This window comes from Oxyura jamaicensis, unplaced genomic scaffold, assembly GCF_011077185.1.
Source record: "Oxyura jamaicensis isolate SHBP4307 breed ruddy duck unplaced genomic scaffold, BPBGC_Ojam_1.0 oxyUn_random_OJ106627, whole genome shotgun sequence".
NCBI lineage: Eukaryota > Metazoa > Chordata > Aves > Anseriformes > Anatidae > Oxyura > Oxyura jamaicensis.
The window spans coordinates 14,680-33,959 of NW_023312332.1; the positions used below are offsets into that span (position 1 = coordinate 14,680).

The window sequence follows — 19,280 nt, forward strand, 5'->3', positions numbered from 1 at the left end:
TGAGGCCACGCACTGTAAAAAGGGACAAAAAGGGCACGTCTCCCTCCAGACGGCACGGCTGGCCTTTACCGAAGTCAACAAACACTCACGAAGGTTCGTGTGGGTGGAAGGGAGCCTAAATTAATTTTGAGCTTATATTTGTGGGGCTGTGGCCAGGGAAATAACCTGCTCGAGTGGCGATTCCCCCTCCACCAAAGGAAGTGGAGGGTAACAATTTGCTGTCTCGGTTCAGCCCAGCTACACGGAGGGTGCCAGTTTAAGTACTGCGGGCAGCCCCTGCCCCTGGGAACGTGCTCGCAGTTCTGTTCAACAGCTGTAAGAACAGAGCCTGCGCTTTAGGGGAGGAGGTAAGAATCTTGGCTGTGCGTTCATTCCCATAGCTATCGGCTGGCACCGCGTGGCTAATTCTTCTAAGGTAGAAAAGAAGGGGAAAATAAATCAGGAATCAGCGCTCTCTGTGCAAAGGCTTTGCAGAAATAAAGAAATAAGGCGGTCCCTTAGGTCATCTCCGATTTCTAAGCCGTGCAGAGATAAGGTAATTACGGCGCCCTTCAGCCACGTCTCCAGTTGGAGCCACAACATCTGCAGCTCGGTGTTAACAGGCAGTGAGACAGCCCCGGCGCTGGAGCGGCGCGGAGCGTTTCAGCCCAATTACTCACGGGGCTCCTGCCGGCTTCCCCGCACACAGAAATGCATGTCAAGGACACCTCGGCATCTGCTGCGAGGCAGGAGGGAAGCAGCGCGCCGGAGCCCGCTGCAGACAGCACGCCGAGGTGAGGGAGCTCGCCCCTCCCTCTGCAGCAGGCAGGGGACAGCAGCGAGGATCTGCTCACGCTAAATGATAATGGGGACGGAGGGGAGAGGAAGGAGGGACCGGAGCGGGTCTGCAGGGAAGGCTGAGGGCTTGGGCTGAGCCACGAGTTACGCTCTTGGTTGTTACGCTCTCTGGTTGTTGCACGCTGGGTGATTGCTGCTGCTCCTGCTCGAAACATTCAGCTTTTTTGTAAATTGCCGGGGTTTAGCCACGCTCGCCGCTGGGCTGCTCTCCTCCTCGCTGCTCCTCGTTACAGACAAGCTTGCTTCTTTCCCCCCACGCACGCCCCAGGCGTGACAGCCCTCCGCCTCACTTACTCCACAAAGTCCTCCTTGCAGCGCTGCAGCAGGTCGCGGGCCTTCCGGATCTCCTGTTCGTTCAGCAGCACCAGCGTCCCCAGAGTCAGGTGAAGCTTGGCAGGGTTCTGGAACAGGCTGCTGCTCACCCCGTGATCCTACAACACAACCAGATACAGAACCTCAGCACATCTCAGACGCACACCCGGGCCGGGGGGATAAGCACGACGGGCAACGAGCACCAAGCCACCAGCATCGAGCCTTCCGCCTCCGCCTCGCTGCTCGAGCTGGTGGCCACTGGAAGCCGAGACCGGGCTGCACTGCTCAGGCTCTGTGCGCGAGGCACAGCCCAGCCCTGCTCGCGTGCTCTGCCTGGAACCCGAATCGGGGCTCCTTAGGGCAGCCTCCAGCCCAGGGGGGCCGTCAGAGCGGCCGCTGCCCCCAGCAACGGACTCAGCACAGGTCAGCACGGACAGAGCTGGAGTGAAATGTGGTTTCGTGCAGCACAGTTGGAGCCAGCCGCGGTGACGAGCTCTACGTGGTCCCTAAATCCTGCCTAAGCACAGGCTGCACCTCGCTGCACCAGCACAGCTCACCCCAGCCCTGGTAATTACATCTTCCTTGTTCCCGTGTGCCCTATAGTTTGCCGAGATGAATCAAGTTTAAATTCCCTTTAAAAAAAGAGCTCCGTGTTTGTTGCTGGGGAAGAACTGTTCCCAGGTGGAGCAGTGCTCGCGCTCAGCCTTCAGAAGCACACTCTTTTGTTCTAGGGTCTTTATAAAAATACCTTGCGGATGGTTAACACGCCCATGGTACAACAATTGTTCCCACTTAGCGGCCGTTTCCCACCAGCGCATGAAATAACCTCCACTTCTAACTCCCGAAGAATCCGGCACCACTTACCCTGCCACGGAAGCATTTCTCTGAAAAACAACAACAAAAAGCCCACGGACTGAGAACGACAGCTCCCAAGTTTCTACCTGTGCTTCAGAGTTTGACAGGAAACCTCTCTGGCGTTCAAAGGCTGCCGTATCTCAGCCCCTCAGAGCTCAGCGCCTCGCATCTCCGCGGGTTTTCAGGCGAAGCTGGGTGCTCCCCAGCCCACAGAGAGTGTGTGCCTGCCTGCCCCTGCTGCGGATCATTTTGTTTTTTTGCTGACTGAGCCCCGAAATCCTGGCGTGGGCTGCGGACCTCAGCACCACGCAGCAGCCCGCAGCAGACTCCTGACGTTAGGCACGCCACAGAACAGGCAGGAGGGCTGCCTCCATCTCGCTCCTCCTCACCTCTCAGAGCCTTTGTATTTCCTTGAATTCCTACTGCTGCTGGCCTGCGGGACACGATTCCTCCCCATCAGTCTTCTTTTAATGGTACCCGTGGCCAGAGGACGTTGGGCCCACCACCAAACAACGGCTTGGGGAACAGGAACGGGGAGCCAGTTTGATTTACCCGTGCCGCAGACAACCAGCGTTACCTGGTTAACTCTTACGGTTACCAAGGTAAGGTAACCATAAGAGCAGAGGTGAGACACCGGAGGGGGGCACAGGGATCCCAGCACCTCGGCCACGCTCTCTGAGTTGTTCTCGGTGCCAAGCTCCTCTTGCACCAGCTCCTTCCCCTGCCTAGAGCAGGGAATCCCCCGTATTTGACGGGGGAATCTGAGAGCCGTGCATTTGCAGGAACTTGCTGGCAGGTACAAGCACATCAGACTGATCCCACTGCCCCTCCAAACTTCACTGCTCAACCCGCTGTTCCCTAAGGACGCACGATGTCGTCGTCGCAGAGAAACAACCCACTTCCGCACGTTTAGGGTTACAAAAATCCCCCCACGTCCTCTTCCCTCAAGTCTCCCTCCCACTTCGACCTTTGCTCTCCTGGCTGCAACACGGAAAGGGTTTTATTTGGGGTCTTTGCAAATCCCAAGCACGTTGTTCCTGCAAATTCCCCCGCAGCAGGGAAAGCACCGACCGAAACACGGTCTTCTGCGTGACGAGGCAAAGGATCAAGCAGCTCAGCCCTTCCTCCCTGGCTGCATCCTTTCGACTGCCTTAAGAGCTTCCAATATTTGCAGACAGCTTTCTCCTTTTTTTTTGTCCTTAACAGCATGATAGTGCCTGCCAGCAGGATGCCCTCTCCCACCCTGCTCCCCAGACAAAGGAGCGAGGCAGAACAGCTCTCCCTCAGAACCGACCCGAGGGCTGCAGGCTGAGCGACCCCTCCCGTTGTCTGCCCCTTCCTCCCTGAGATCCAGCGTCTCGTTAGCAGCGCTGGGTATTTACAGAAAATGAAGTTAGCCAGCTTATTCCCCCCCAACATAACCCTAAGCTGTACGGTATCAATGAATGGTTGCCGTAGAAACTGCTTCGGAGGGGGGAAGAGGAAGAGCGGCTCACAAATGCTCAATGGCCAGAAGAAATCCTCGCACACACCTGGGCTTTTCCCCTCCTTCCCGTCGCTGGAGAGCTGCGCTCAAAGACCGGAGGCTGCCCAATTCTCCGACGTTTTACACCAGCAAATTGCGAGGGAGAGCAGCTCGCTGCTGTCACCGAAACCTGTTCAGATTTCTCTAAGTAAATCCCGTCGCTTTGGACAAATCTGTAAGCTCGTACTGCTTACAGAGGAGGAGGGCAAAGATGAATAAAAGAGGCTTCCTCTTGGGGACGTTACACTGAAAGGATTCGCCTGACACGGAGGCAGCCTGGAAGCCTGGAGTGAGCAAGAGGGATGGGTTTTGCTGTCCGCAGGGAGGGACAAGAGCTCCCCGGGGCCCGCTGGCAGACAGCTGGAGGAGGAAGGTTGGAAAAGCAGGGTCCGGGATGGCCAGGGGGGATCAAGCAGAAGGACTGCAACAGCCACAAGCCCGTTTAGGAGGGGTAAGGGGCAAGAGAAACACCCGGCTGAAAGCAGCAGTCTCAGCCCAGGGCCAACGGCACGAACGGGCACTGCCAGAGCCCCACGCTGAAGTTAGCAGCCCCCCAAAAAGCCCCCTCTCTCCCCACAGCTGTGGCGTCCCCCCACAGGCACCGGAACCGGCAGCCAACAGAGGGAGCCAGGCCACCACGGACGCCAGGCAAGGTTTTTGCAGCCAGCTCCTGGGTTTATCAGCCAGAATCAGTTTTATTTAACATCGTGCGGAAAGCTCGGTGACGGACGGCTCCTACGGTGTCAGGGAAACAGGCAGCTGGGGGAGAAGGAGTTAAATCAGAGCTGCCAGGAGAGACACAACTGCAAAGCCTGCTGGTAGAGACGAGACAATTGGCATGCAAGCGGCCACGGTAACTTTGGCAAGACGTGCACCTTCCCCAGATCCCAGGTAATTCACACGCAAGGCACGAAGACCCAGGCGAGGGGAGCTCTGGAGCTATTTGCAAGGTTGCTTTCCCCTTTGGAAGACGCGAGCAGGGGTGGGGGACCTGGCGGTAAATCCATCAGCCCACAAAACCCCGCTGCGCACGCGCAGCCCAACCTCCAGCCGCCACGAGGGGGGCCTCACCCCCCTTGCCTAGCTGAACGCCTAGCTGAACAGAATATCGTCCCACCTAGGGAAATGTCAAAGGAGGACGGAATATTTTACCAACAATCAACTAAGGAAGCCATTCCACACCCCAGATTTCACCAGCAGATCCACCAGCTTCGGCAAAAGGCCCGTTAAAAACGCCCTGCTAGGAAAGGCGATGAAGGGTGAGGCCTCCCGGGTAAACGCCAGAAAGCTGCTTCGAGAAACGAGACCGCTGAAGGGCTTTCGTTTGATTCCAGTTCCCACGCGGGTGCTAACCTTGGAGCATTTCTCCAGCACTTCCTCCTTGAACTGCAGGAACTTCTCCTGGACCGCGGGCTGGTTGAGAGCGAAGGAGAGGAAGTGCGTGAAGGGCTGCTTCTTGCGGAAGCTGTCCAGCAGAACGTCGACGCGCGTCCGGGCCGAGATGACGCCGCCGCGCTGCTGCCCCGTAATCACTGCAGGGGAACAAAGCAGGACCCGTCCGGTTTTCAGGAAGCTGCGGGGAGACTGCTGACACCCATGCCCACGTAAAAGAAACAGCAGCTAAACGGACAGGGGTTTTGTGTTGGGTTTATCCGTGTGCTTTAAAGCACTGGTATTGCAAAGGTAAGAATATTTCATCCTGGAGCTGCCAAGGGAGAAGTAGGATGACCTGCACAACAGCACCTCTCTGCTGCCATCCCAGGGCTCACCGAAGAAGGGACAGGAATTAAAACCCCCGGCCACGCACAGAGAAATCATGCCAGACTCCCTGCTCGACTTAAAACGCCTCACACGGCTGCGCTTTCCCCTGCAAAGGCAGGATGATGCCATCAGAGGCACCCCGCTGCTCTCAGGAAAGCCAGCTCTGCGCGTCTGCAAAAACAATAGCACAGAATCGCTCACTTCAGTGGCTCTTCAGATTTCTAGAGCACCATTTCGAGTTCCCATAAAGGCAGGCTCTCGCTCAAAGTGACGAAGGAAACCTATCAAAGATCAAGGAGGCCTGCACCGTTTGTGCACGCACTTCAAGGCCCCGAACGGAGAACACTTGAGCTGGAGAGGAACGAACCGCAAGGAGCGCGATTTTCTTGCCTTGCTATTATTACACGTTTTCAACACCTCTCAGCCCTCCTGAAAGCCCTTCACGGTCCTCGGGAAGAAGTCAAGGCCCACTTACTGAGAAGTGCGACCACATTCCTGCGCGGCGTGACAGCTGGATGCACCTAGCCCTCAGAGCCCCGTCGTAAATCGTAACCCTACGCAGCACCGGTTACCCACGGGCTGCGTGTGAGGGGCCCTCTGGATACCCACTGTGGCAGCAACCTGCGCAGGCCAGCCCCGACAAGCAACGCCTCCTCTCCCGTGAAGTCAGCGGGAGTGCCGGGTGCGGGAGCTGAAGGAAAGCACCTCCTGTTCCCTGTCCCCCCTCAAAGCGGGTCTGTGCAAGAGCCGATGAGAGAACGCTGATTCTAGGCTCACCGATTTCCCCTTCGACTCCAGGCTTGGGAATGCTGATCGAGGTTCGAGTCTCTGTTTCCAGTCTCTTCTTGGTTTCTCCTTTCTTCCCGATTATATATCTGGAGGCATAAAAGTGGAAGAGAGTCACTCGCTGGCCCTCTCCCCATCAGAGGTGCCCAGGCAGCAGACGCTGGCTTGCTGCGGTCGGCCTGTGACAGCTCTTCCCAGCAAATCCTGCCGCTGCACGTTTATCACCCGTGTTTTCCCTTTGTCCCCCACCGTAAAACCATTCAACCCATAAAACTGTCAAAACTGACCGGATAAAGCCTTGAACGCTCCAGGCTTCCCAGTGAACATCAGGTTTGAGCCAACAGTCGATTCCAGGCACGTGCTTTCTCCCAAGGCTTTCACAACCCCCCCCTGCCAGGCTGCTCACCCCAGTTCCTCCTCCCCTTCTTCCACCCTCCCCGATGCTTTCATGTTCAAGGGAAGAGATGCTCAAAAGCTCCCCTGCCAGCCAGAAAGCACCACCTGCTGTCTGTGTCACAGCAAGCGCTAGGAGTCAAGCACAGCACAACTGCACTAGAAAGGCTTTGCCAATTCTCCCCTCCCAGAATCGGGACGCTCACAGAACAGGATACATCGCAGAGCTCTGCCGCTTACCCTGATCCCCCCCCCCCCCCGCCAAATATTCCGCACAGAAACGCTGCCCCAGCCAGAGGGGGCTCAAGGAAACCAGAAACACATAGGCTCACTTGTATAACGGGCTGGGCACCTCCACTCTGCACTGGAAGCCTTTCTCGGTCTCTTCCACCACGAAGGCATCGCACGGCTCATCTGCACAGTCGCCAGGCCCTGCCAGAAAAGAACAGCAGACCTTGAACAACCGCTGTAAAGCCTGGCAGCGCTCTATGTAGGTCAACAGTCTCACAATCTTCTTCTCCCAAGGTTAAACGAAGGGGGCCCCCTCCCTTGCAACTAAAGGCTTTTAAATTCATCTTACTACCAGCTGTGCAAAACAGAAAAACAGATCTTCTAGATCTGGGAGGCACAGGGAGGCAACGGCCCCAGCCCAAGTTTTCTCCCCACTGCAGTTTGTGGGAGAAATGCCCTCGTCCACGTTATGCTCTGCTCTCCTGGCAGGATGGATGCCATCAACCCGCTGAGACGGGAATTTACAGCCGCAGAAGAACAAAAATAAAAGGTGGGGAGAGCTTCGTCTCAAGGCTCCAGGTACCGTGTTTTGGTGCCTGCTAGGACCCAACGTAATTTCCAGAAAGAAGCAGGGGTTTCTCTCTCCTTCCAAACATAAATAAGGATGGCTGCGGGCTGCAAGCGGCTTATTACAGCTTTGTTCAATCCGCTGACGGGCAGGGTGGAAGGGGAAAGGGGCCACAACAGACACAACCTTCCCTGCTTGAGAAATATCAGCGGGACTTTTCTGTGCCCACAACTCAGGCAAAACTACAACGAGCACACAGGCAGAAAGGTAAAAGCAAAGCAGGACAAGAAGAATTCTGCCCCCGAATCGCTCACACCTCCCAAAATGTGCATTGGAAAAGGCCCAGTTTTTTAGGGGCCAACACTGCCAGGGCAGAGGAACGTTAGCAAACAGCCTCCAGTCCTGCTGTATCTGCAAACAGTCCCGCTGCCGAAAAGAAAGGCCATTCAGGAAAACAGATCTGGGAAAAACAGATCTAAGCTCGACTGTGCTTTTCCTTTACTGGAGGTCTTCCAGGGCCAGCAAACGTGGCCAACGGTCGGCAGCAGAGCCACCCAAACCCTAGGTAATCAGGTTTACGTCTGCCCTCTGGTCAGCAGGATCATCAGGGGCCGTCGCAAAGCACTTCTCTCCTTTTTTAACATCTCACTGCAGAGGCACAGAGAGGGGACACCAAGGCTGACGCCCCACCTGCATAGAAGTCCTCGTCCTCCTCCTCCTGCTGGTGGGCTTGCTCGTGAAGCAGGTTCTTCCTGTAGACTCGCCCGCCGATCCTTATCAGGGCGGGCCTCAGGACGTCCATGGCGCTGCTGCTGCTGAGAAACAGAGCCAAGCGTGTCTCCTGCCCCGCTTTTCGCACAGAACGGCCGAGGGTCCCCTCCAGCCGCCCGGCTGGCCTCACGCTGGGTATTTGGGCATTTAAGGTCCCTTCAGCCCCATACGGCTGCAGCACCTGGATGCACTGCCTCCTACGGTCTTTGCGCTGCTCGGAGCTTACGTAGAGCTTTTATGATGATTATTTTTAAAACGGGAAGGGCAAAACTGAAAGGGCACTGCGAGGAAATAGGGTGGGTCGGAGAGCTGCGTGTGAAACCCGGGCGGTTTTCCCCCAAAATCGCGGGGAGCCCAGCTCTGTGTGTGGAAAAACGCGTGGCAGCGGCGGGGTGAGCTGCACAGCTGGGGGGGCGCGTGTCAGGTGCCGCATCTGTGCGCCCAAATCGTTACGAGGGGGAAATCCGCGTTTTAGGGTTTTCGCCGCAAATTTGTGCTGGAGCCCAACAAGTCGCCCCTGTCAGGGCTGCGCCCGCCCTGGCAGCACCTGAGGGGGGAACAAACACAGGGGGCTGCTCCCTGGGGACGCGCTGCCCCCGGGCCGGGTCTATGCCAAGCAGGGCCGTGGTGCTGTGCAATTTAACGCTGTTTTTTTCCCTAAAAAACCCCCAAATCGCGCTACGATCGTGATTTGATACGGGGGGGGGGGGGGGGGGGGGGGGGGGCACCCCGGGCCCCGCCCCGCGCGGGCTCCGTTGCCATGGTTACCGCGCCCCCTCCCCGAAGCGCCCGGAAGTGGGCGGGGCCCGCCGCCCGCCCTCCGCCCCAGCATGCACCGCGAGCGCGATCCCGCCCGCCGCCTGCGCCAAGCGGTGCGGGCGCCCAGGTGAGGCCCGGAGCGGGCCGCCGCGACCGGAGAGCGGCGGGAAGGGCGGGCGGGGAGAGGGGAAAGCGCTCGGGGCAACGACGAGGCCGGCGCCGGGGGTCGCACTCACCTCCAAGCCGCTCGCTACGGAAGCCGGGGAGGGGCCCTGAAGGAGCTGTGCGCATGCGCGGTGGCGCGGCTGAGGCGGCCGCCGGGTGGGCGGGGGGGTGGTGCGTGGCGCATGCGCGGTGCGGCGGCTGAGGCGGCGGGGTGTGGGCAGGGGGCTGCGCGGCGCATGCGCGGTGCGGCGCCGCCGGCCCCTCACAAAATGGCGGGCGGCTGAGGCGGCCGGGGCCGGAGCGGCCCAGAAGGGTTTAAAATAAAAAGCTGGGGCTGTGGGGTCCTTGTGGCTCGAGCCATCCCGTGCCGTTAAAGGTGTCGTTCGGCCGGGCGTGCTCCTTCACGGCCCGTCCTGCCCGCTGCCCCACACGCGACAAAGGACACGGCCGCGGGCCCGCTGCGAACGACTTGACGGGTTCTGATTCCGAAAAAATAATAATAAAAAAAAAAAAGATGAAAAAAAAAAGCCGTTTTCTCCACCAAATCCTTGAGCGCTTTCCGAAGCTGTGTAGCCCGAAGAGGCTGCTGAAATGTATGAAGTAGGTGGGAGAACAGCACCGAAAGGAGTGGGGGGTAATGGGGAAGCAGCAAGCTTAGGAAGGCACCAAGGGCGCAAAAAGCGGCGGCGTCGGTGCTGTCAGGTACGTAACGAGTGCCCAGTGCTCCGTTATTACAAAGGCACGCACCTCTTTCCAAGAAAAACGCGTGCCAGCAGCTCCTGCAGACGGCTGCCTGCCGGTTTGGGGCCAAACGCCCTAGTTTGAGGAGCGAGGGCGCGTCTGATGCAACGGCCGCAGCGGTTGCTGCAGGCGAGGCGCGGCGTTGCTCACAGGATGCCGCGCGGGAGCTGGCAGTCCTGCGAGCTGCCAGGTTTTAGGAGGGAGGAGGGCTTCTTCCGTGTCCACGCTCCTGGAAACGGGGCCAAATTTTTTTTTAAAGAAACTCATCTTTTTATGACCCCGGGAGCGGGGGAAGAGCCAAGCGGCTGAAGGCCAGCGAATGGGGGTCAGCGACCCGCGCCGGGTTATTTTTATGCCCTCCGGCATCCCGCGAAATTCCCGGGTCCCCTGGCACGGGGGGGGGGCGGGGGGTCAGCCCGCGGGCCGGCCGGCTGGCGGGGTGCCCCCGTCCTCCTCCCGCACCCCGAGGACGCGGAGCGGCGAAGCCCCTCTCTCCGTCCGGTTTCGGAGCTGGCCGTGAAATACGTGCGCGCTCCCTGGCCGCGTGCCCTGGGAAACTCCGGCGGCGGCGGGGCCCGGGACGGATGTGCGCAGGCGGGGGCGTCCTCCCCGCGGCCGGCTTCCTGCTGCCCCGCGCCCAGACCCAGGGGGCAGGTGCCCTCGGTTGCACCGTTAGCGCCGGTGTCGTGGCCCAGAAATGAGGATCTTAGCCCCCGAGGCGCCCTTCCTAACTCTGCTTCCTCCCCTCGCTGCAGGCTGGGCCGGGGTGAGATGGCCGCCTCCTCCTCCTCCTCCTCCGCCGGCGGGGTCAGCGGCAGCTCGGTGACGGGATCCGGCTTCAGCGTCTCGGACCTGGCGCCGCCGCGGAAAGCCCTCTTCACCTACCCCAAAGGAGCCGGGGAGATGCTGGAAGGTGATGGTGCTGCCTAGCTTCTGCCCCCCGCCTCCCCCCAAAGCCCCAGGGCCCGCTCAGACGCTGCCAAAAGCTGGGGGAGGAAGGAAGCGCCAGGGCCGGGGCAGGCGGGAGCGGCTTTTCCCATGGCCCTGGCGGCGGCCCCACCCCTGCCTCCCTCCCTCCCTGCAGCCACTTGCGAGGAAGTGACTTTTCTTGCTGTCACCTCGGTTTTTTGTTCTGGCACTCCAGCCGAGCTGAGGCCTTGCTGAAGGAACCCCTAGGGGCCGGGGTTCCTTCTGGAGAGGACAGGGAGAACAACCGGCGGTGTTCCAGGTGCCCGATTTCTCCGCCAGCCGTGCGATCAGGGCGTTGTTCGAGCGCGGCGGCGCGCTCGGTGCCTGGAAGGGTGCCCGCGGGCTCCCGTTGCTGGCCTTTGGGCGCTGCTTATAGAAGCGAGGGGAGCACGTTGAGCCTTTTTCCACGGCGCGTGGATGCGGCGGCTCTCGGAGCTGGCTGGACCAGACCTGCTGTCACCCGCGGCCCCGTGGCAGCGGCCGCTTCGCGCCCCGTGCTCAGGAATGTCACCCGAGGTGACAGCTCCCGGGTAGCACGGCCAGCCGCCTGCCCCAGCTGAAGCTCTGGGCGGGCTCGGCGCAGGAGAAAGTCTCGAAAGCAGACCAAGGGGGAAACCCACGCCTCAAATGTCAAAATAGAAGGGGCGCCGCAGCGCCTGGGCAGGGCTGCTCCGTCCCCAAACGGAGCAGGGGTTAAACCACCTCCCTTCTTCTGTTCACAGATGGCTCGGAAAGGTTCCTCTGCGAGTCTGTCTTCAGCTACCAGGTTGCGTCTACGTTAAAGCAAGTGAAGCACGGTAAGCACCCAGCGCTGCGCGGCTCTGCGCCGAGCAGGGAAAAAGGCTGACACCTTCCGGGGCGCCGGCCACAAAGAAGCAGAGCGGCCTTTTAAAGCTCTCACGACACCGGCGGGGTCAGGCGAGGTTTCCCGAGGTGCCTGGGAGACGACACGGCGCTCCGTGCGAGTGTCTGGCGGGCAGCGGCAGGGCGGGCTCCGCTCCGTCCCTCCCCGAGAGCGTTGCTTCAACTTTTCTTGCCCTCCCCGGCTCTCCGCCCGCAGCCCGGGGGTCGGTAACCCAACGACGGGCTTGTCTGCGCGGCGGCTCTGGTTCCGGGACGTCGGGCAGAGCCCGGCTGCCCGAAGGGTCACATCCTTTTGGCCCCCGCCTCTCGTCAGCTAGGACGGGCACTTCCACGTGTTGTCTCAGCCCGGCGAGGCTTCCTGCCCTCCGCCCGGAGGAAGTCTCCGGGTGCGCTCGCGAGGCCGGGATCCCGCGCCCCTGGCCTGAAGGGCACGGCTGAGCTGGAGGGCCGTGCTTTCCACGGCTCCCGCGGCTCTCACCGCCAGCGGGCGGGTTGCAGCGCCTCCCCGGGGGAAAGGCTCAAAATAAGATGGAGGTCGTCCTTCTGCCGGCTCCTTCGGCCGCTCCCGTCGCAGGAGGTGGGGTGTGCACAGCACCCCCGGCAGCGCCCAGCCTCTGAGGCCCAAATCCTGCGCGCTTCTGGCAGGCGGGCTCCCACGGGGAGGGTTTTCCGAGAGGCCGCCGAGCTCGGAAACTTGCCGCGCAGCCAAGGAAGGAGGGGCTGTTCTCATCCCGGCACCGCCGCGGCTCATTTCGTTGAGAATGGAGCCCGCGTGCCAAGCGCACGGCCGCTTTTAAATAAAGCTGAGAGGAACAAGTTGTCCTGGGGAACCCCGGGGGGGGCAGCCTGCCTCTGCTGGCTGACACCCGTGGCATTAGCGCGCCCTGGCCGCAGAGCGCTTCTGGTGCAGTCACCCAGGCCCTTCTCAAAGGCCCGTCATTAAAACCAGGAGTTCCTCACGCTCCGCGCAGGCCAAGGCCTTCCCTCAAGCTTCTCTTCTTTTGCCCCAGCAATATTCACGCCGAAGGAGCGAGCCCCAGGCTGTTCTCCCCTCCTTACTGGCCTGGTGGTTCCCTGGCACCGCCGAGATTTTTAGGGCGGAGGCGGGGGTGGGTACAACACAGCACCACCGTCAGCTGGAGCAGCAAAGCCTTTTGCTGGCGGGTGGGATCCGGTGAGGTCTTCTCGCCGCTTGCCCGGGCTGTAGGGAGCGGTTCTGCGATGGGCCGGCTTTTGCTGGGGTCTCTTCTACGCTCCGTTCCCCGCCGACGGCCGGGGATTCGCGTCTCATCGGAAGGTTTCATCGCAGCGTCGCTGCGAACCGCGGTTACCTTTGAACTTCTCGCAGATCAACAAGTGGCGCGGATGGAAAAACTGGCCGGGCTGGTGGAGGAGCTGGAGGCGGACGAGTGGAGGTACAAGCCGATCGAGCAGCTGCTGGGCTTCACCCCCTCCTCGGGCTGAGCGCGGCCGGACGGCTGCTGCCGGGGAGCAGGGGAAAGGCGCTCCCGGGCCCGACTTCACGACGCGCCCCCACTTATCAGGACGCTTACAGCCGCATCAGCAGGACCGGGCTTTTTGTTGTTCTTTTCTAAGTTGTCGGGGGAGATCCCCCTTGGCGCTGCCTGTACGCTGGAGTCACGGCCCTCTGGAAGTCTCCCACGGTGGCACGGGCTGGCAGGGCTCCGTTTTTACAGCTGAAAAAAGGGGATGAGACTTAAAGAAGCCGGAGCGCAGCCTGACTGCGGACAGAGAGGGGAAGGCGGCGCGGTGGTGGGGGAGGCGGCCCAGTAACAGCCCTGCTGGAAGGGCCGCTGAGGGGCTGGCCGGGAGGCGAGCGTTCCTGCCCCTCGAGCCAGGCCTCTGCAGAGCAGCAGGACGAAGCCCTGCCAGGAACACTCTTCAGCCCCAGCCCTCCCTCTGGGGAACTGGCAGGATGAGACCCGTCCTGGGCCAGCCGGGAAGGGGCAGGCGGTGAGGCTTGCTGCAGCAGGGCCTCAGGCGTTGCTGAGGCCGTTTTCTCCCCTCTCTGGTGTCTGCGCAGAGCTGCTGGGGCATCGCTCTGCAGTGCGGAAGCTGTACCCTGAGTACCCCCAATCCCTTTTCACTACGCGTTAGGTTGCTCCGTGATAATAAAATCATTCTGTCTTTGGAATCATTCCTCTGTTCACAGCCTGGGGGGGGTCCGATGAAAGAACCCGTCAGCTGTTGAGTGCAGTGTAATGAAGTTCTGAGGCTCCTCGGCTGTTGTACTGGTAAAATTGAGCTCCATTAAAAATACCCTCCGCGAGACATCAAGGCACGCTTGCTTTGTGGACTGGCTTAAATCAGATTGTAATCCCGATTCAACTCCACGGGCAGAAAACCCTTATTGACACCCCTCCGTTCTAGTCATCTTGTTTTTCATTCGTACCTCACTTCTGTTCCGAAGGAGCGCTGGATTTCTGCTTCCTGGCGTAACCATTCCACGGTCGTTTCCCACCTACCAGCCAGCAGGGGGACAGCAGTTGTACGGCGTAACAATCCCGCTGCCTCACTTTTCCACTTTCGTTACCTTACTTACCACATGCTTGCTTTTTTTTTTAACTCAACGATCTCAGCCCAGCCACATCTGGATTGAAACCGAGAGGCAATCGAATCTGGACGCGTTTCAGCAGCCTCACCAGCAACCTGCGGTAACGAGAGCGAGGAGGAAAAGCGTGCGGCCACGCTTTGCTTTTGTTTCTGTTTATACATCGGTCCTGGTGTCGCAGCCAGCTTTTCAGTGCTCAGAGAGAGGCACTGAGCTCACAGGTAACAAAACCCTACAAAAGGGTACAGAACGTGATGGAGAGCGCCGCGGGGCCAGCCCCTGGCTGCCCGTGCCCTCTTCGCCAGATTTCCTCCTCTTACCCTCATCCGAGGATCCGCTGCGGGGACCGCGCTGCCCTGCCATGGCCCCAGCCTCCTCCTGCCGCACAGGAGCCAGCCCCGAGCCGAAGGTGCAGCTCTGCGCCCGTGCAGAATTCACCCTACCGGTTCCGAAACCGCTTACAGGCGTTGGTTCGCAGCGCGGCGGCTCGGCCGGGCCGGGTCCCACGCTTCCTCCCCGGCTCCTGCAGGGCAGCCCTGAGCTCTCCTCACCTGCCACCCGTTTAGCTGATGCCATTCGCTCTCCAAACTCCACCTGAGACCGGGTGGGTTTTGAAAAGAAGGGAGCTGTTCAGCTCTCGGCTCGTTTCAAAGCAGCTATTTTTAATGCGGCTCGCCCCAGCCGCCCGGCCCCACCTTGGCCAAAACACCCCCGTATCGCCAGGCTGCGACACCCACGGCTCCCCTCGCTACCTGCCGCAGGCCGAGCTCGGGCTGAGCCTCGCCCTACGTGCTGCGAGCAGCAGAGCTGGAAACAGAAAGAAAAAAAAACAAACCTTGGGGTTTTTCTTGCATGAAATTAAACTTTTCCGCCCCTGCAGCTGCGGGGGTGCCAGGGCATCGCAGCCTGCAGCGGGCTGGCGCTGAGGCCAGGTCCCCGAGCTGCTTCAAGCTGCTGAGGGCGGACGTTTCAGCGCTCAGGTACCCAAATCTCCCTCGTTCAGAGCCTGACAAAGGGTCCCGAGCCCCCTGGGGCCGAGATCTCCCCCCGGAGCCCCGCACAACCCCTTTCCCCCCTCCCTCCCCACGTTTTCCAGCTGTTCCTTGGTGTTTGCTGGGCTTGCGGCTGGAACAAGCAGACCCAAGGCCCGACCCCGGCTCCCCGCCGTACATGGCTTGTTTGTATGCGCGCAGCACCAAAATAGACGCGTGTGTGTGCGAGCGCTCTTGAGAGGAAGTGAAAAGTTCATCGTGTACAGTATGACAAACGCAAAAACATGTTGTCGGCCCGTCCCTCCTCCCGCTCGGTAAACACTTTATGTAAGGCAGCCAGAGGACCGGAGGGCTTGCTGCACAGCTCCCTCTGCTCCCAGCGCAGGTTTGGAAACTCCTGGAGAGCCCAATTTCTGCTCTGTGCCTCTGTGGGGCGGGCCTGGGGGCGACCAAACCTCTCCTCGGGGTTTTGTAGCACCGTGCCCGCAGCTGGGGGGGGGGTCTCGGGCGGCTCTGAGATGATTTTGAGGCTTGGCCGCAGCTGGGAGCGGAGGGGGAAGGGAGCAAAAAGTTGAGGCGGTGAGGGGAGTGGAAAGGAAAAAAAAAAAAAAAAAAAGAAAAACACGAACAAAGAGCCTCGTTCAGGGCTGCTCGCTGGTTTTCCTGTGGGTGCCGGCGGCAGAACGCCATGTACCGGCGCAGCCCCGCGCCCGCCTCCCTCCCCGGGCCTCGCGCCGGAGCCAAGGCACGCGCCGGGACAAAACCCCAGCGCCGTGCGTGCGGCCCCGGCACGGGGGGGGCTTGGCCGTGGGGCGCGAGCAGCCGCCGTGGGCAGGCCTCGTGGGGCGCGTTCTGGGAGCCCACACGGGCAGAGGGGATGCTCCGTGCCCCCCCCTCAGCACGCCCGTGCCTCGCTTCCACGTCCCCAGGCAGATTTTTGGCACTCGCAGCCCTCCCCCCCCCCTCCACACCATCCCGCATCCAGAAATAATGCCTGACCGCGAGGTTCTGGGGACTTTGGCGAGGACAGGGGGCGCGCTGGGCAGCTGCAGCCCCCCTCGGGGCAGGAATCCGCCGCCCGCCGTGGACGTGCGCCGAGGCACTCGCCGAGCCCCCTCGCCTCGCCTCCCCCCGGGCCCGGCCCCTGGAGCGCAGCAGGGCGGCGTGATGGAGCCAGCCTCATCTTCGGCGGGGGGGGGGGGCCGGGAACAGGCTGTCCAGAAAGTTCCTGCACAAGCAGGCCCGCGCCCAGCGGCGGCCGCGCAGCCCCTCGGGCCCACCGCGGGGGCATTCGGGGAGGGGAAGCGGCGGGGCTGAACGCGGGAAAGCTGCGTTCGGGCCCCAAAAAGCCTCCTTCTGGGGGGGGCTCCGCCGCAGGAGGGCCGCAGGGAGAGGGGGGGATGCGATGCCAAAGCCAGAAAAACATTGACGCTCGGCGCAGCCTGGCATGGCCGCGTTTGAATTCAAGCTTATTTTCAGCAAGATGTGGTCCCTGATATCCTTTTTTCTTTTTTTTTTTTTTTTCACTCGTTTGCCATTTTCCCCCCTTCTGACCCCGTGTTGTTCCCCATCTCTTTTCGGCGAACGTTGGCAGGGGCAGCTGGGCCCTGAGGAGGGGTGAGGCCGTGAGGTGACTTGGTGCAAAGCCGGCTCCGTCCCGGTGTGTCCGGGCCAGCGCTCAAAGCCCGGCGCACGTTTCTGTCAGCTGGGGGCACGGAGCTGGGGGGGGTGTTCGCCCCTACCGCTAAGGAGGCACCACCTCAACCTGCGGTAAATAAAAGCTTTTTGGGGACATTTCGGAGTGTTTTATGGCTGTGACAAGCGGCGCCGCCCTCGCCACCGAGCCCCCGGCCGCCACAAAATGGCAGCCCCTCGGCTCGGCGGCACCAGCCCTGACCCAGCTCCCGGCCCGCCGGCACGGCACCGAGCCCTGCCGAGGCGAGGAAGGCGAGGGCGGGCGGGGAGATGTGTGAAAACACCGAATTTTGTGGCCATTTCGGGACCCGGAGCCCAGCGGGACCCGGCCCCCGCGCGCGGCCGAGCCCTGAGGCGAGGGGCCGGGAGGGGGGGGGGGGGAGGAGGGCGAAGGGGGGGCGGCGCGTGCCCGCTGTCACCGGGCAGGAGAGACGCCGCGGACGTGCCCCGCGCTGCCATTGGCGGAGGAGGCCGGCCGGGGGGCGTGGCCTGCCGCGCCGCGTCTATATAAGCGGCGGCGGCGGCGGTTGTCCCCTCAGAGCGGTGCGGCGGGAGGGAGGAGGCGGAGGGGTGTGCGGCGGCGGCGTTGCTGCTGCTAGAGCCGTTGTCATGGCCGGGCTGTGGGAGCGGCTGGCGGGCGGCGACAGGGGCCGCATGGAGAGCTCCGACTGCGAGTCGCTGGGCAGCGCCTCCGGCTCGGAGGGAGGTGAGCGGCGGGAGCCCCGAGGCGGCGGGGGGGGGCCTTGAGGGGCCGGGGGGGGGGGGTTTGAGGGGCCGGGGCCCACTGAGGGGAGAGGGGCCTGGTGTGGGGAGAGGCCCTGAGGGGATTCACTGGGGGAGGGGGGTGGGGGGGGGGGAGCGCCACACCTCCCCCTTAACCCCCAAACTGCCGTGTGGGGCCCCTCGGCTGCCCGGTACTGACCCGTTCTTACCCGCAGATCCCGACTCCGCCGACCAGGCCTCGCTGCCGGACCTGGACCTGCTGCTGCACGACCCCGAGGACGAGGTGCTGTGCGCCGAGCTGCTGGAGCTGGTGCAGGCCACCCTGGGCAAGGCGCCGCTGGGCGCCCAGCGCTGCTCGCGCCTCCTGATGCCGGCCCAGCTCGTGGCGCAGGTGAGGACGGAGCTGCTGCGCCTGGCCTGCAGTGAGCCCTGCGGGCTGCGCGGGGCCCTCCTCGACCTCTGCGTGGAGCACGGCAAGGCCTGCCACGACGTGGGGCACATCGCCGTGGACCCCGCCGTGGTGCCCACCTTCCAGCTCACCCTGGTGCTGCGGCTGGACTCGCGCCTCTGGCCCAAGATCCAGGGACTGTTCGCCTCGGGGCCCGCGTTCACCCCGGGCTTCAGCCAGTCCCTGAAGCTGAGCACGGGCTTCAGAGTCATCAAGAAGAAGCTGTACAGCTCCGAGCAGCTGCTCATCGAAGAGTGCTGAGGGGGAGACGGCTCACCCGAGTGCTTCGGAGGAGCTGACGCTCACCGAGCTGGTTAGAGCGTGGCGGCTCCCAGCGGCCGCAGTAGTTTAGGTTAGGCTGGAGTAGGGCGTAGGTGGACGTAGCCGGGGCAGGCGGAGGCCCTGCGGGGCGGCCCTGGCGCGGAGCCCCCCTGGCAGGCGGGCGCTGGGCCGTACGGTGCTCGCCTCACTTCCGTGATTGTAGGATGATTGCGGTGGCTGCGCTCCCGGGCTCGGCAGCGGGGCTGCCGCGGGGGCAGGCGGTCTCCTCCTGGTTAATCTTTTTTTTTTGTCTTTTGTAACAACGATTGTAATCACTGGGGGTTCTGGGGGAGGGCGCGCGTGGGGGAGTGAGCGACAGCTGAGCGAAGCCTGGATCAAAGACAAAACTCCCTGCTGACACCTGGGCAGCTGTGCCGGGGCGCCCGGTGTGGCAGGAGGGGCCTGGAGCTGTGCCACGGCTCCGGGCGTGGGAGGAGAGCCCAGGGGAGAGGGGCGTGGAGGTGCTGTGGGGACGGAGGGCAGGACCCCTCACCGCTACACCCCGCGCTCCATCGGTTACAGTTTACACTCAGACACTTGATGTTCAAGTGCAAGACTTCCTATGCAATTGTTTTTTACTTTTCTAATAAAACCTGTCTGATTGATGACCCGCCGCCTCCCTGTCTTCCCTGGGCTGCGAGGGATGATGCAACCGCCTCCCCGATGACCCCGCTCCCCCCTCGTGCCCCGCGCCCGTGGGAATCCCTGCCGGGGAATCCCTGCCAGCAGCCCCGTCTGAGGAAGGGGCAGGCGGCGCGGCGCGCCTCGGCACGGGGCCGTGACTCAGGCGGGGCTGAGTCAGGCCTGGGTGGCAGCACCCCGTCACCCACAGCCACAAGGAAGTGGCCGGGGGGGAATTTGGGAAAAAAAACAGGAGCGTCTGGTAAAAGGGGGAGGGAGGGAGACGGGGGAGGTCTTGGGGGTTGTCAAATCCGCCCTGGGCTGTGCAGGCGGCGCTTCCCTCAGAACACGCTCCTGAGCCGCCTCCTCCT

The 19,280-nt window shown here is 61.9% G+C and overlaps 3 protein-coding genes across 5 annotated transcripts in view; 2 read left to right on the top strand and 1 right to left on the bottom strand.

The window, feature by feature from the left end:
- LOC118160188 (activating signal cointegrator 1 complex subunit 1-like) overlaps positions 1–9,112 on the bottom strand; it is a 21,516-nt gene extending 12,404 nt beyond the window's left edge. The window contains exons 1-6 of one of the 2 annotated variants that reach the window (XM_035314721.1): positions 9,035–9,112; positions 7,959–8,074; positions 6,802–6,901; positions 6,068–6,165; positions 4,883–5,061; positions 1,132–1,268 (exon numbers count right to left, since the gene is read on the bottom strand). In XM_035314721.1, coding sequence (XP_035170612.1) covers positions 1,132–1,268; positions 4,883–5,061; positions 6,068–6,165; positions 6,802–6,901; positions 7,959–8,070 — 626 coding nt within the window. In that variant the 5' untranslated portion in view covers positions 8,071–8,074; positions 9,035–9,112. Of the gene's footprint in view, positions 1–1,131; positions 1,269–4,882; positions 5,062–6,067; positions 6,166–6,801; positions 6,905–7,958; positions 8,075–9,034 lie in introns of both variants that reach the window. The other variant, XM_035314720.1, reaches the window with a different exon arrangement.
- LOC118160189 (DNA damage-inducible transcript 4 protein-like) lies at positions 1,155–18,373 on the top strand. 2 transcript variants are annotated; one of them, XM_035314723.1, is made up of 4 exons: positions 1,155–1,163; positions 17,309–17,322; positions 17,389–17,502; positions 17,735–18,373. In XM_035314723.1, exons 3-4 carry the CDS (start codon positions 17,406–17,408, stop codon positions 18,226–18,228), a joined length of 591 nt encoding a protein of 196 aa, XP_035170614.1. In that variant the 5' UTR covers positions 1,155–1,163; positions 17,309–17,322; positions 17,389–17,405; the 3' UTR covers positions 18,229–18,373. The 2 variants fall into 2 exon arrangements, with proteins under 2 accessions (XP_035170614.1, XP_035170613.1); XM_035314722.1 differs by lacking the exons at positions 1,155–1,163; positions 17,309–17,322 and having other exon boundaries at positions 17,334–17,502.
- On the top strand, positions 8,835–13,835 carry LOC118160190 (anaphase-promoting complex subunit 16). Its single transcript, XM_035314724.1, has 4 exons — positions 8,835–8,925; positions 10,460–10,617; positions 11,396–11,470; positions 12,886–13,835. The coding sequence occupies exons 1-4, from the start codon at positions 8,870–8,872 to the stop codon at positions 12,999–13,001; spliced, it is 405 nt and encodes a 134-aa protein (XP_035170615.1). The 5' UTR covers positions 8,835–8,869; the 3' UTR covers positions 13,002–13,835.
- Positions 18,374–19,280: the final 907 nt, after the last annotated feature.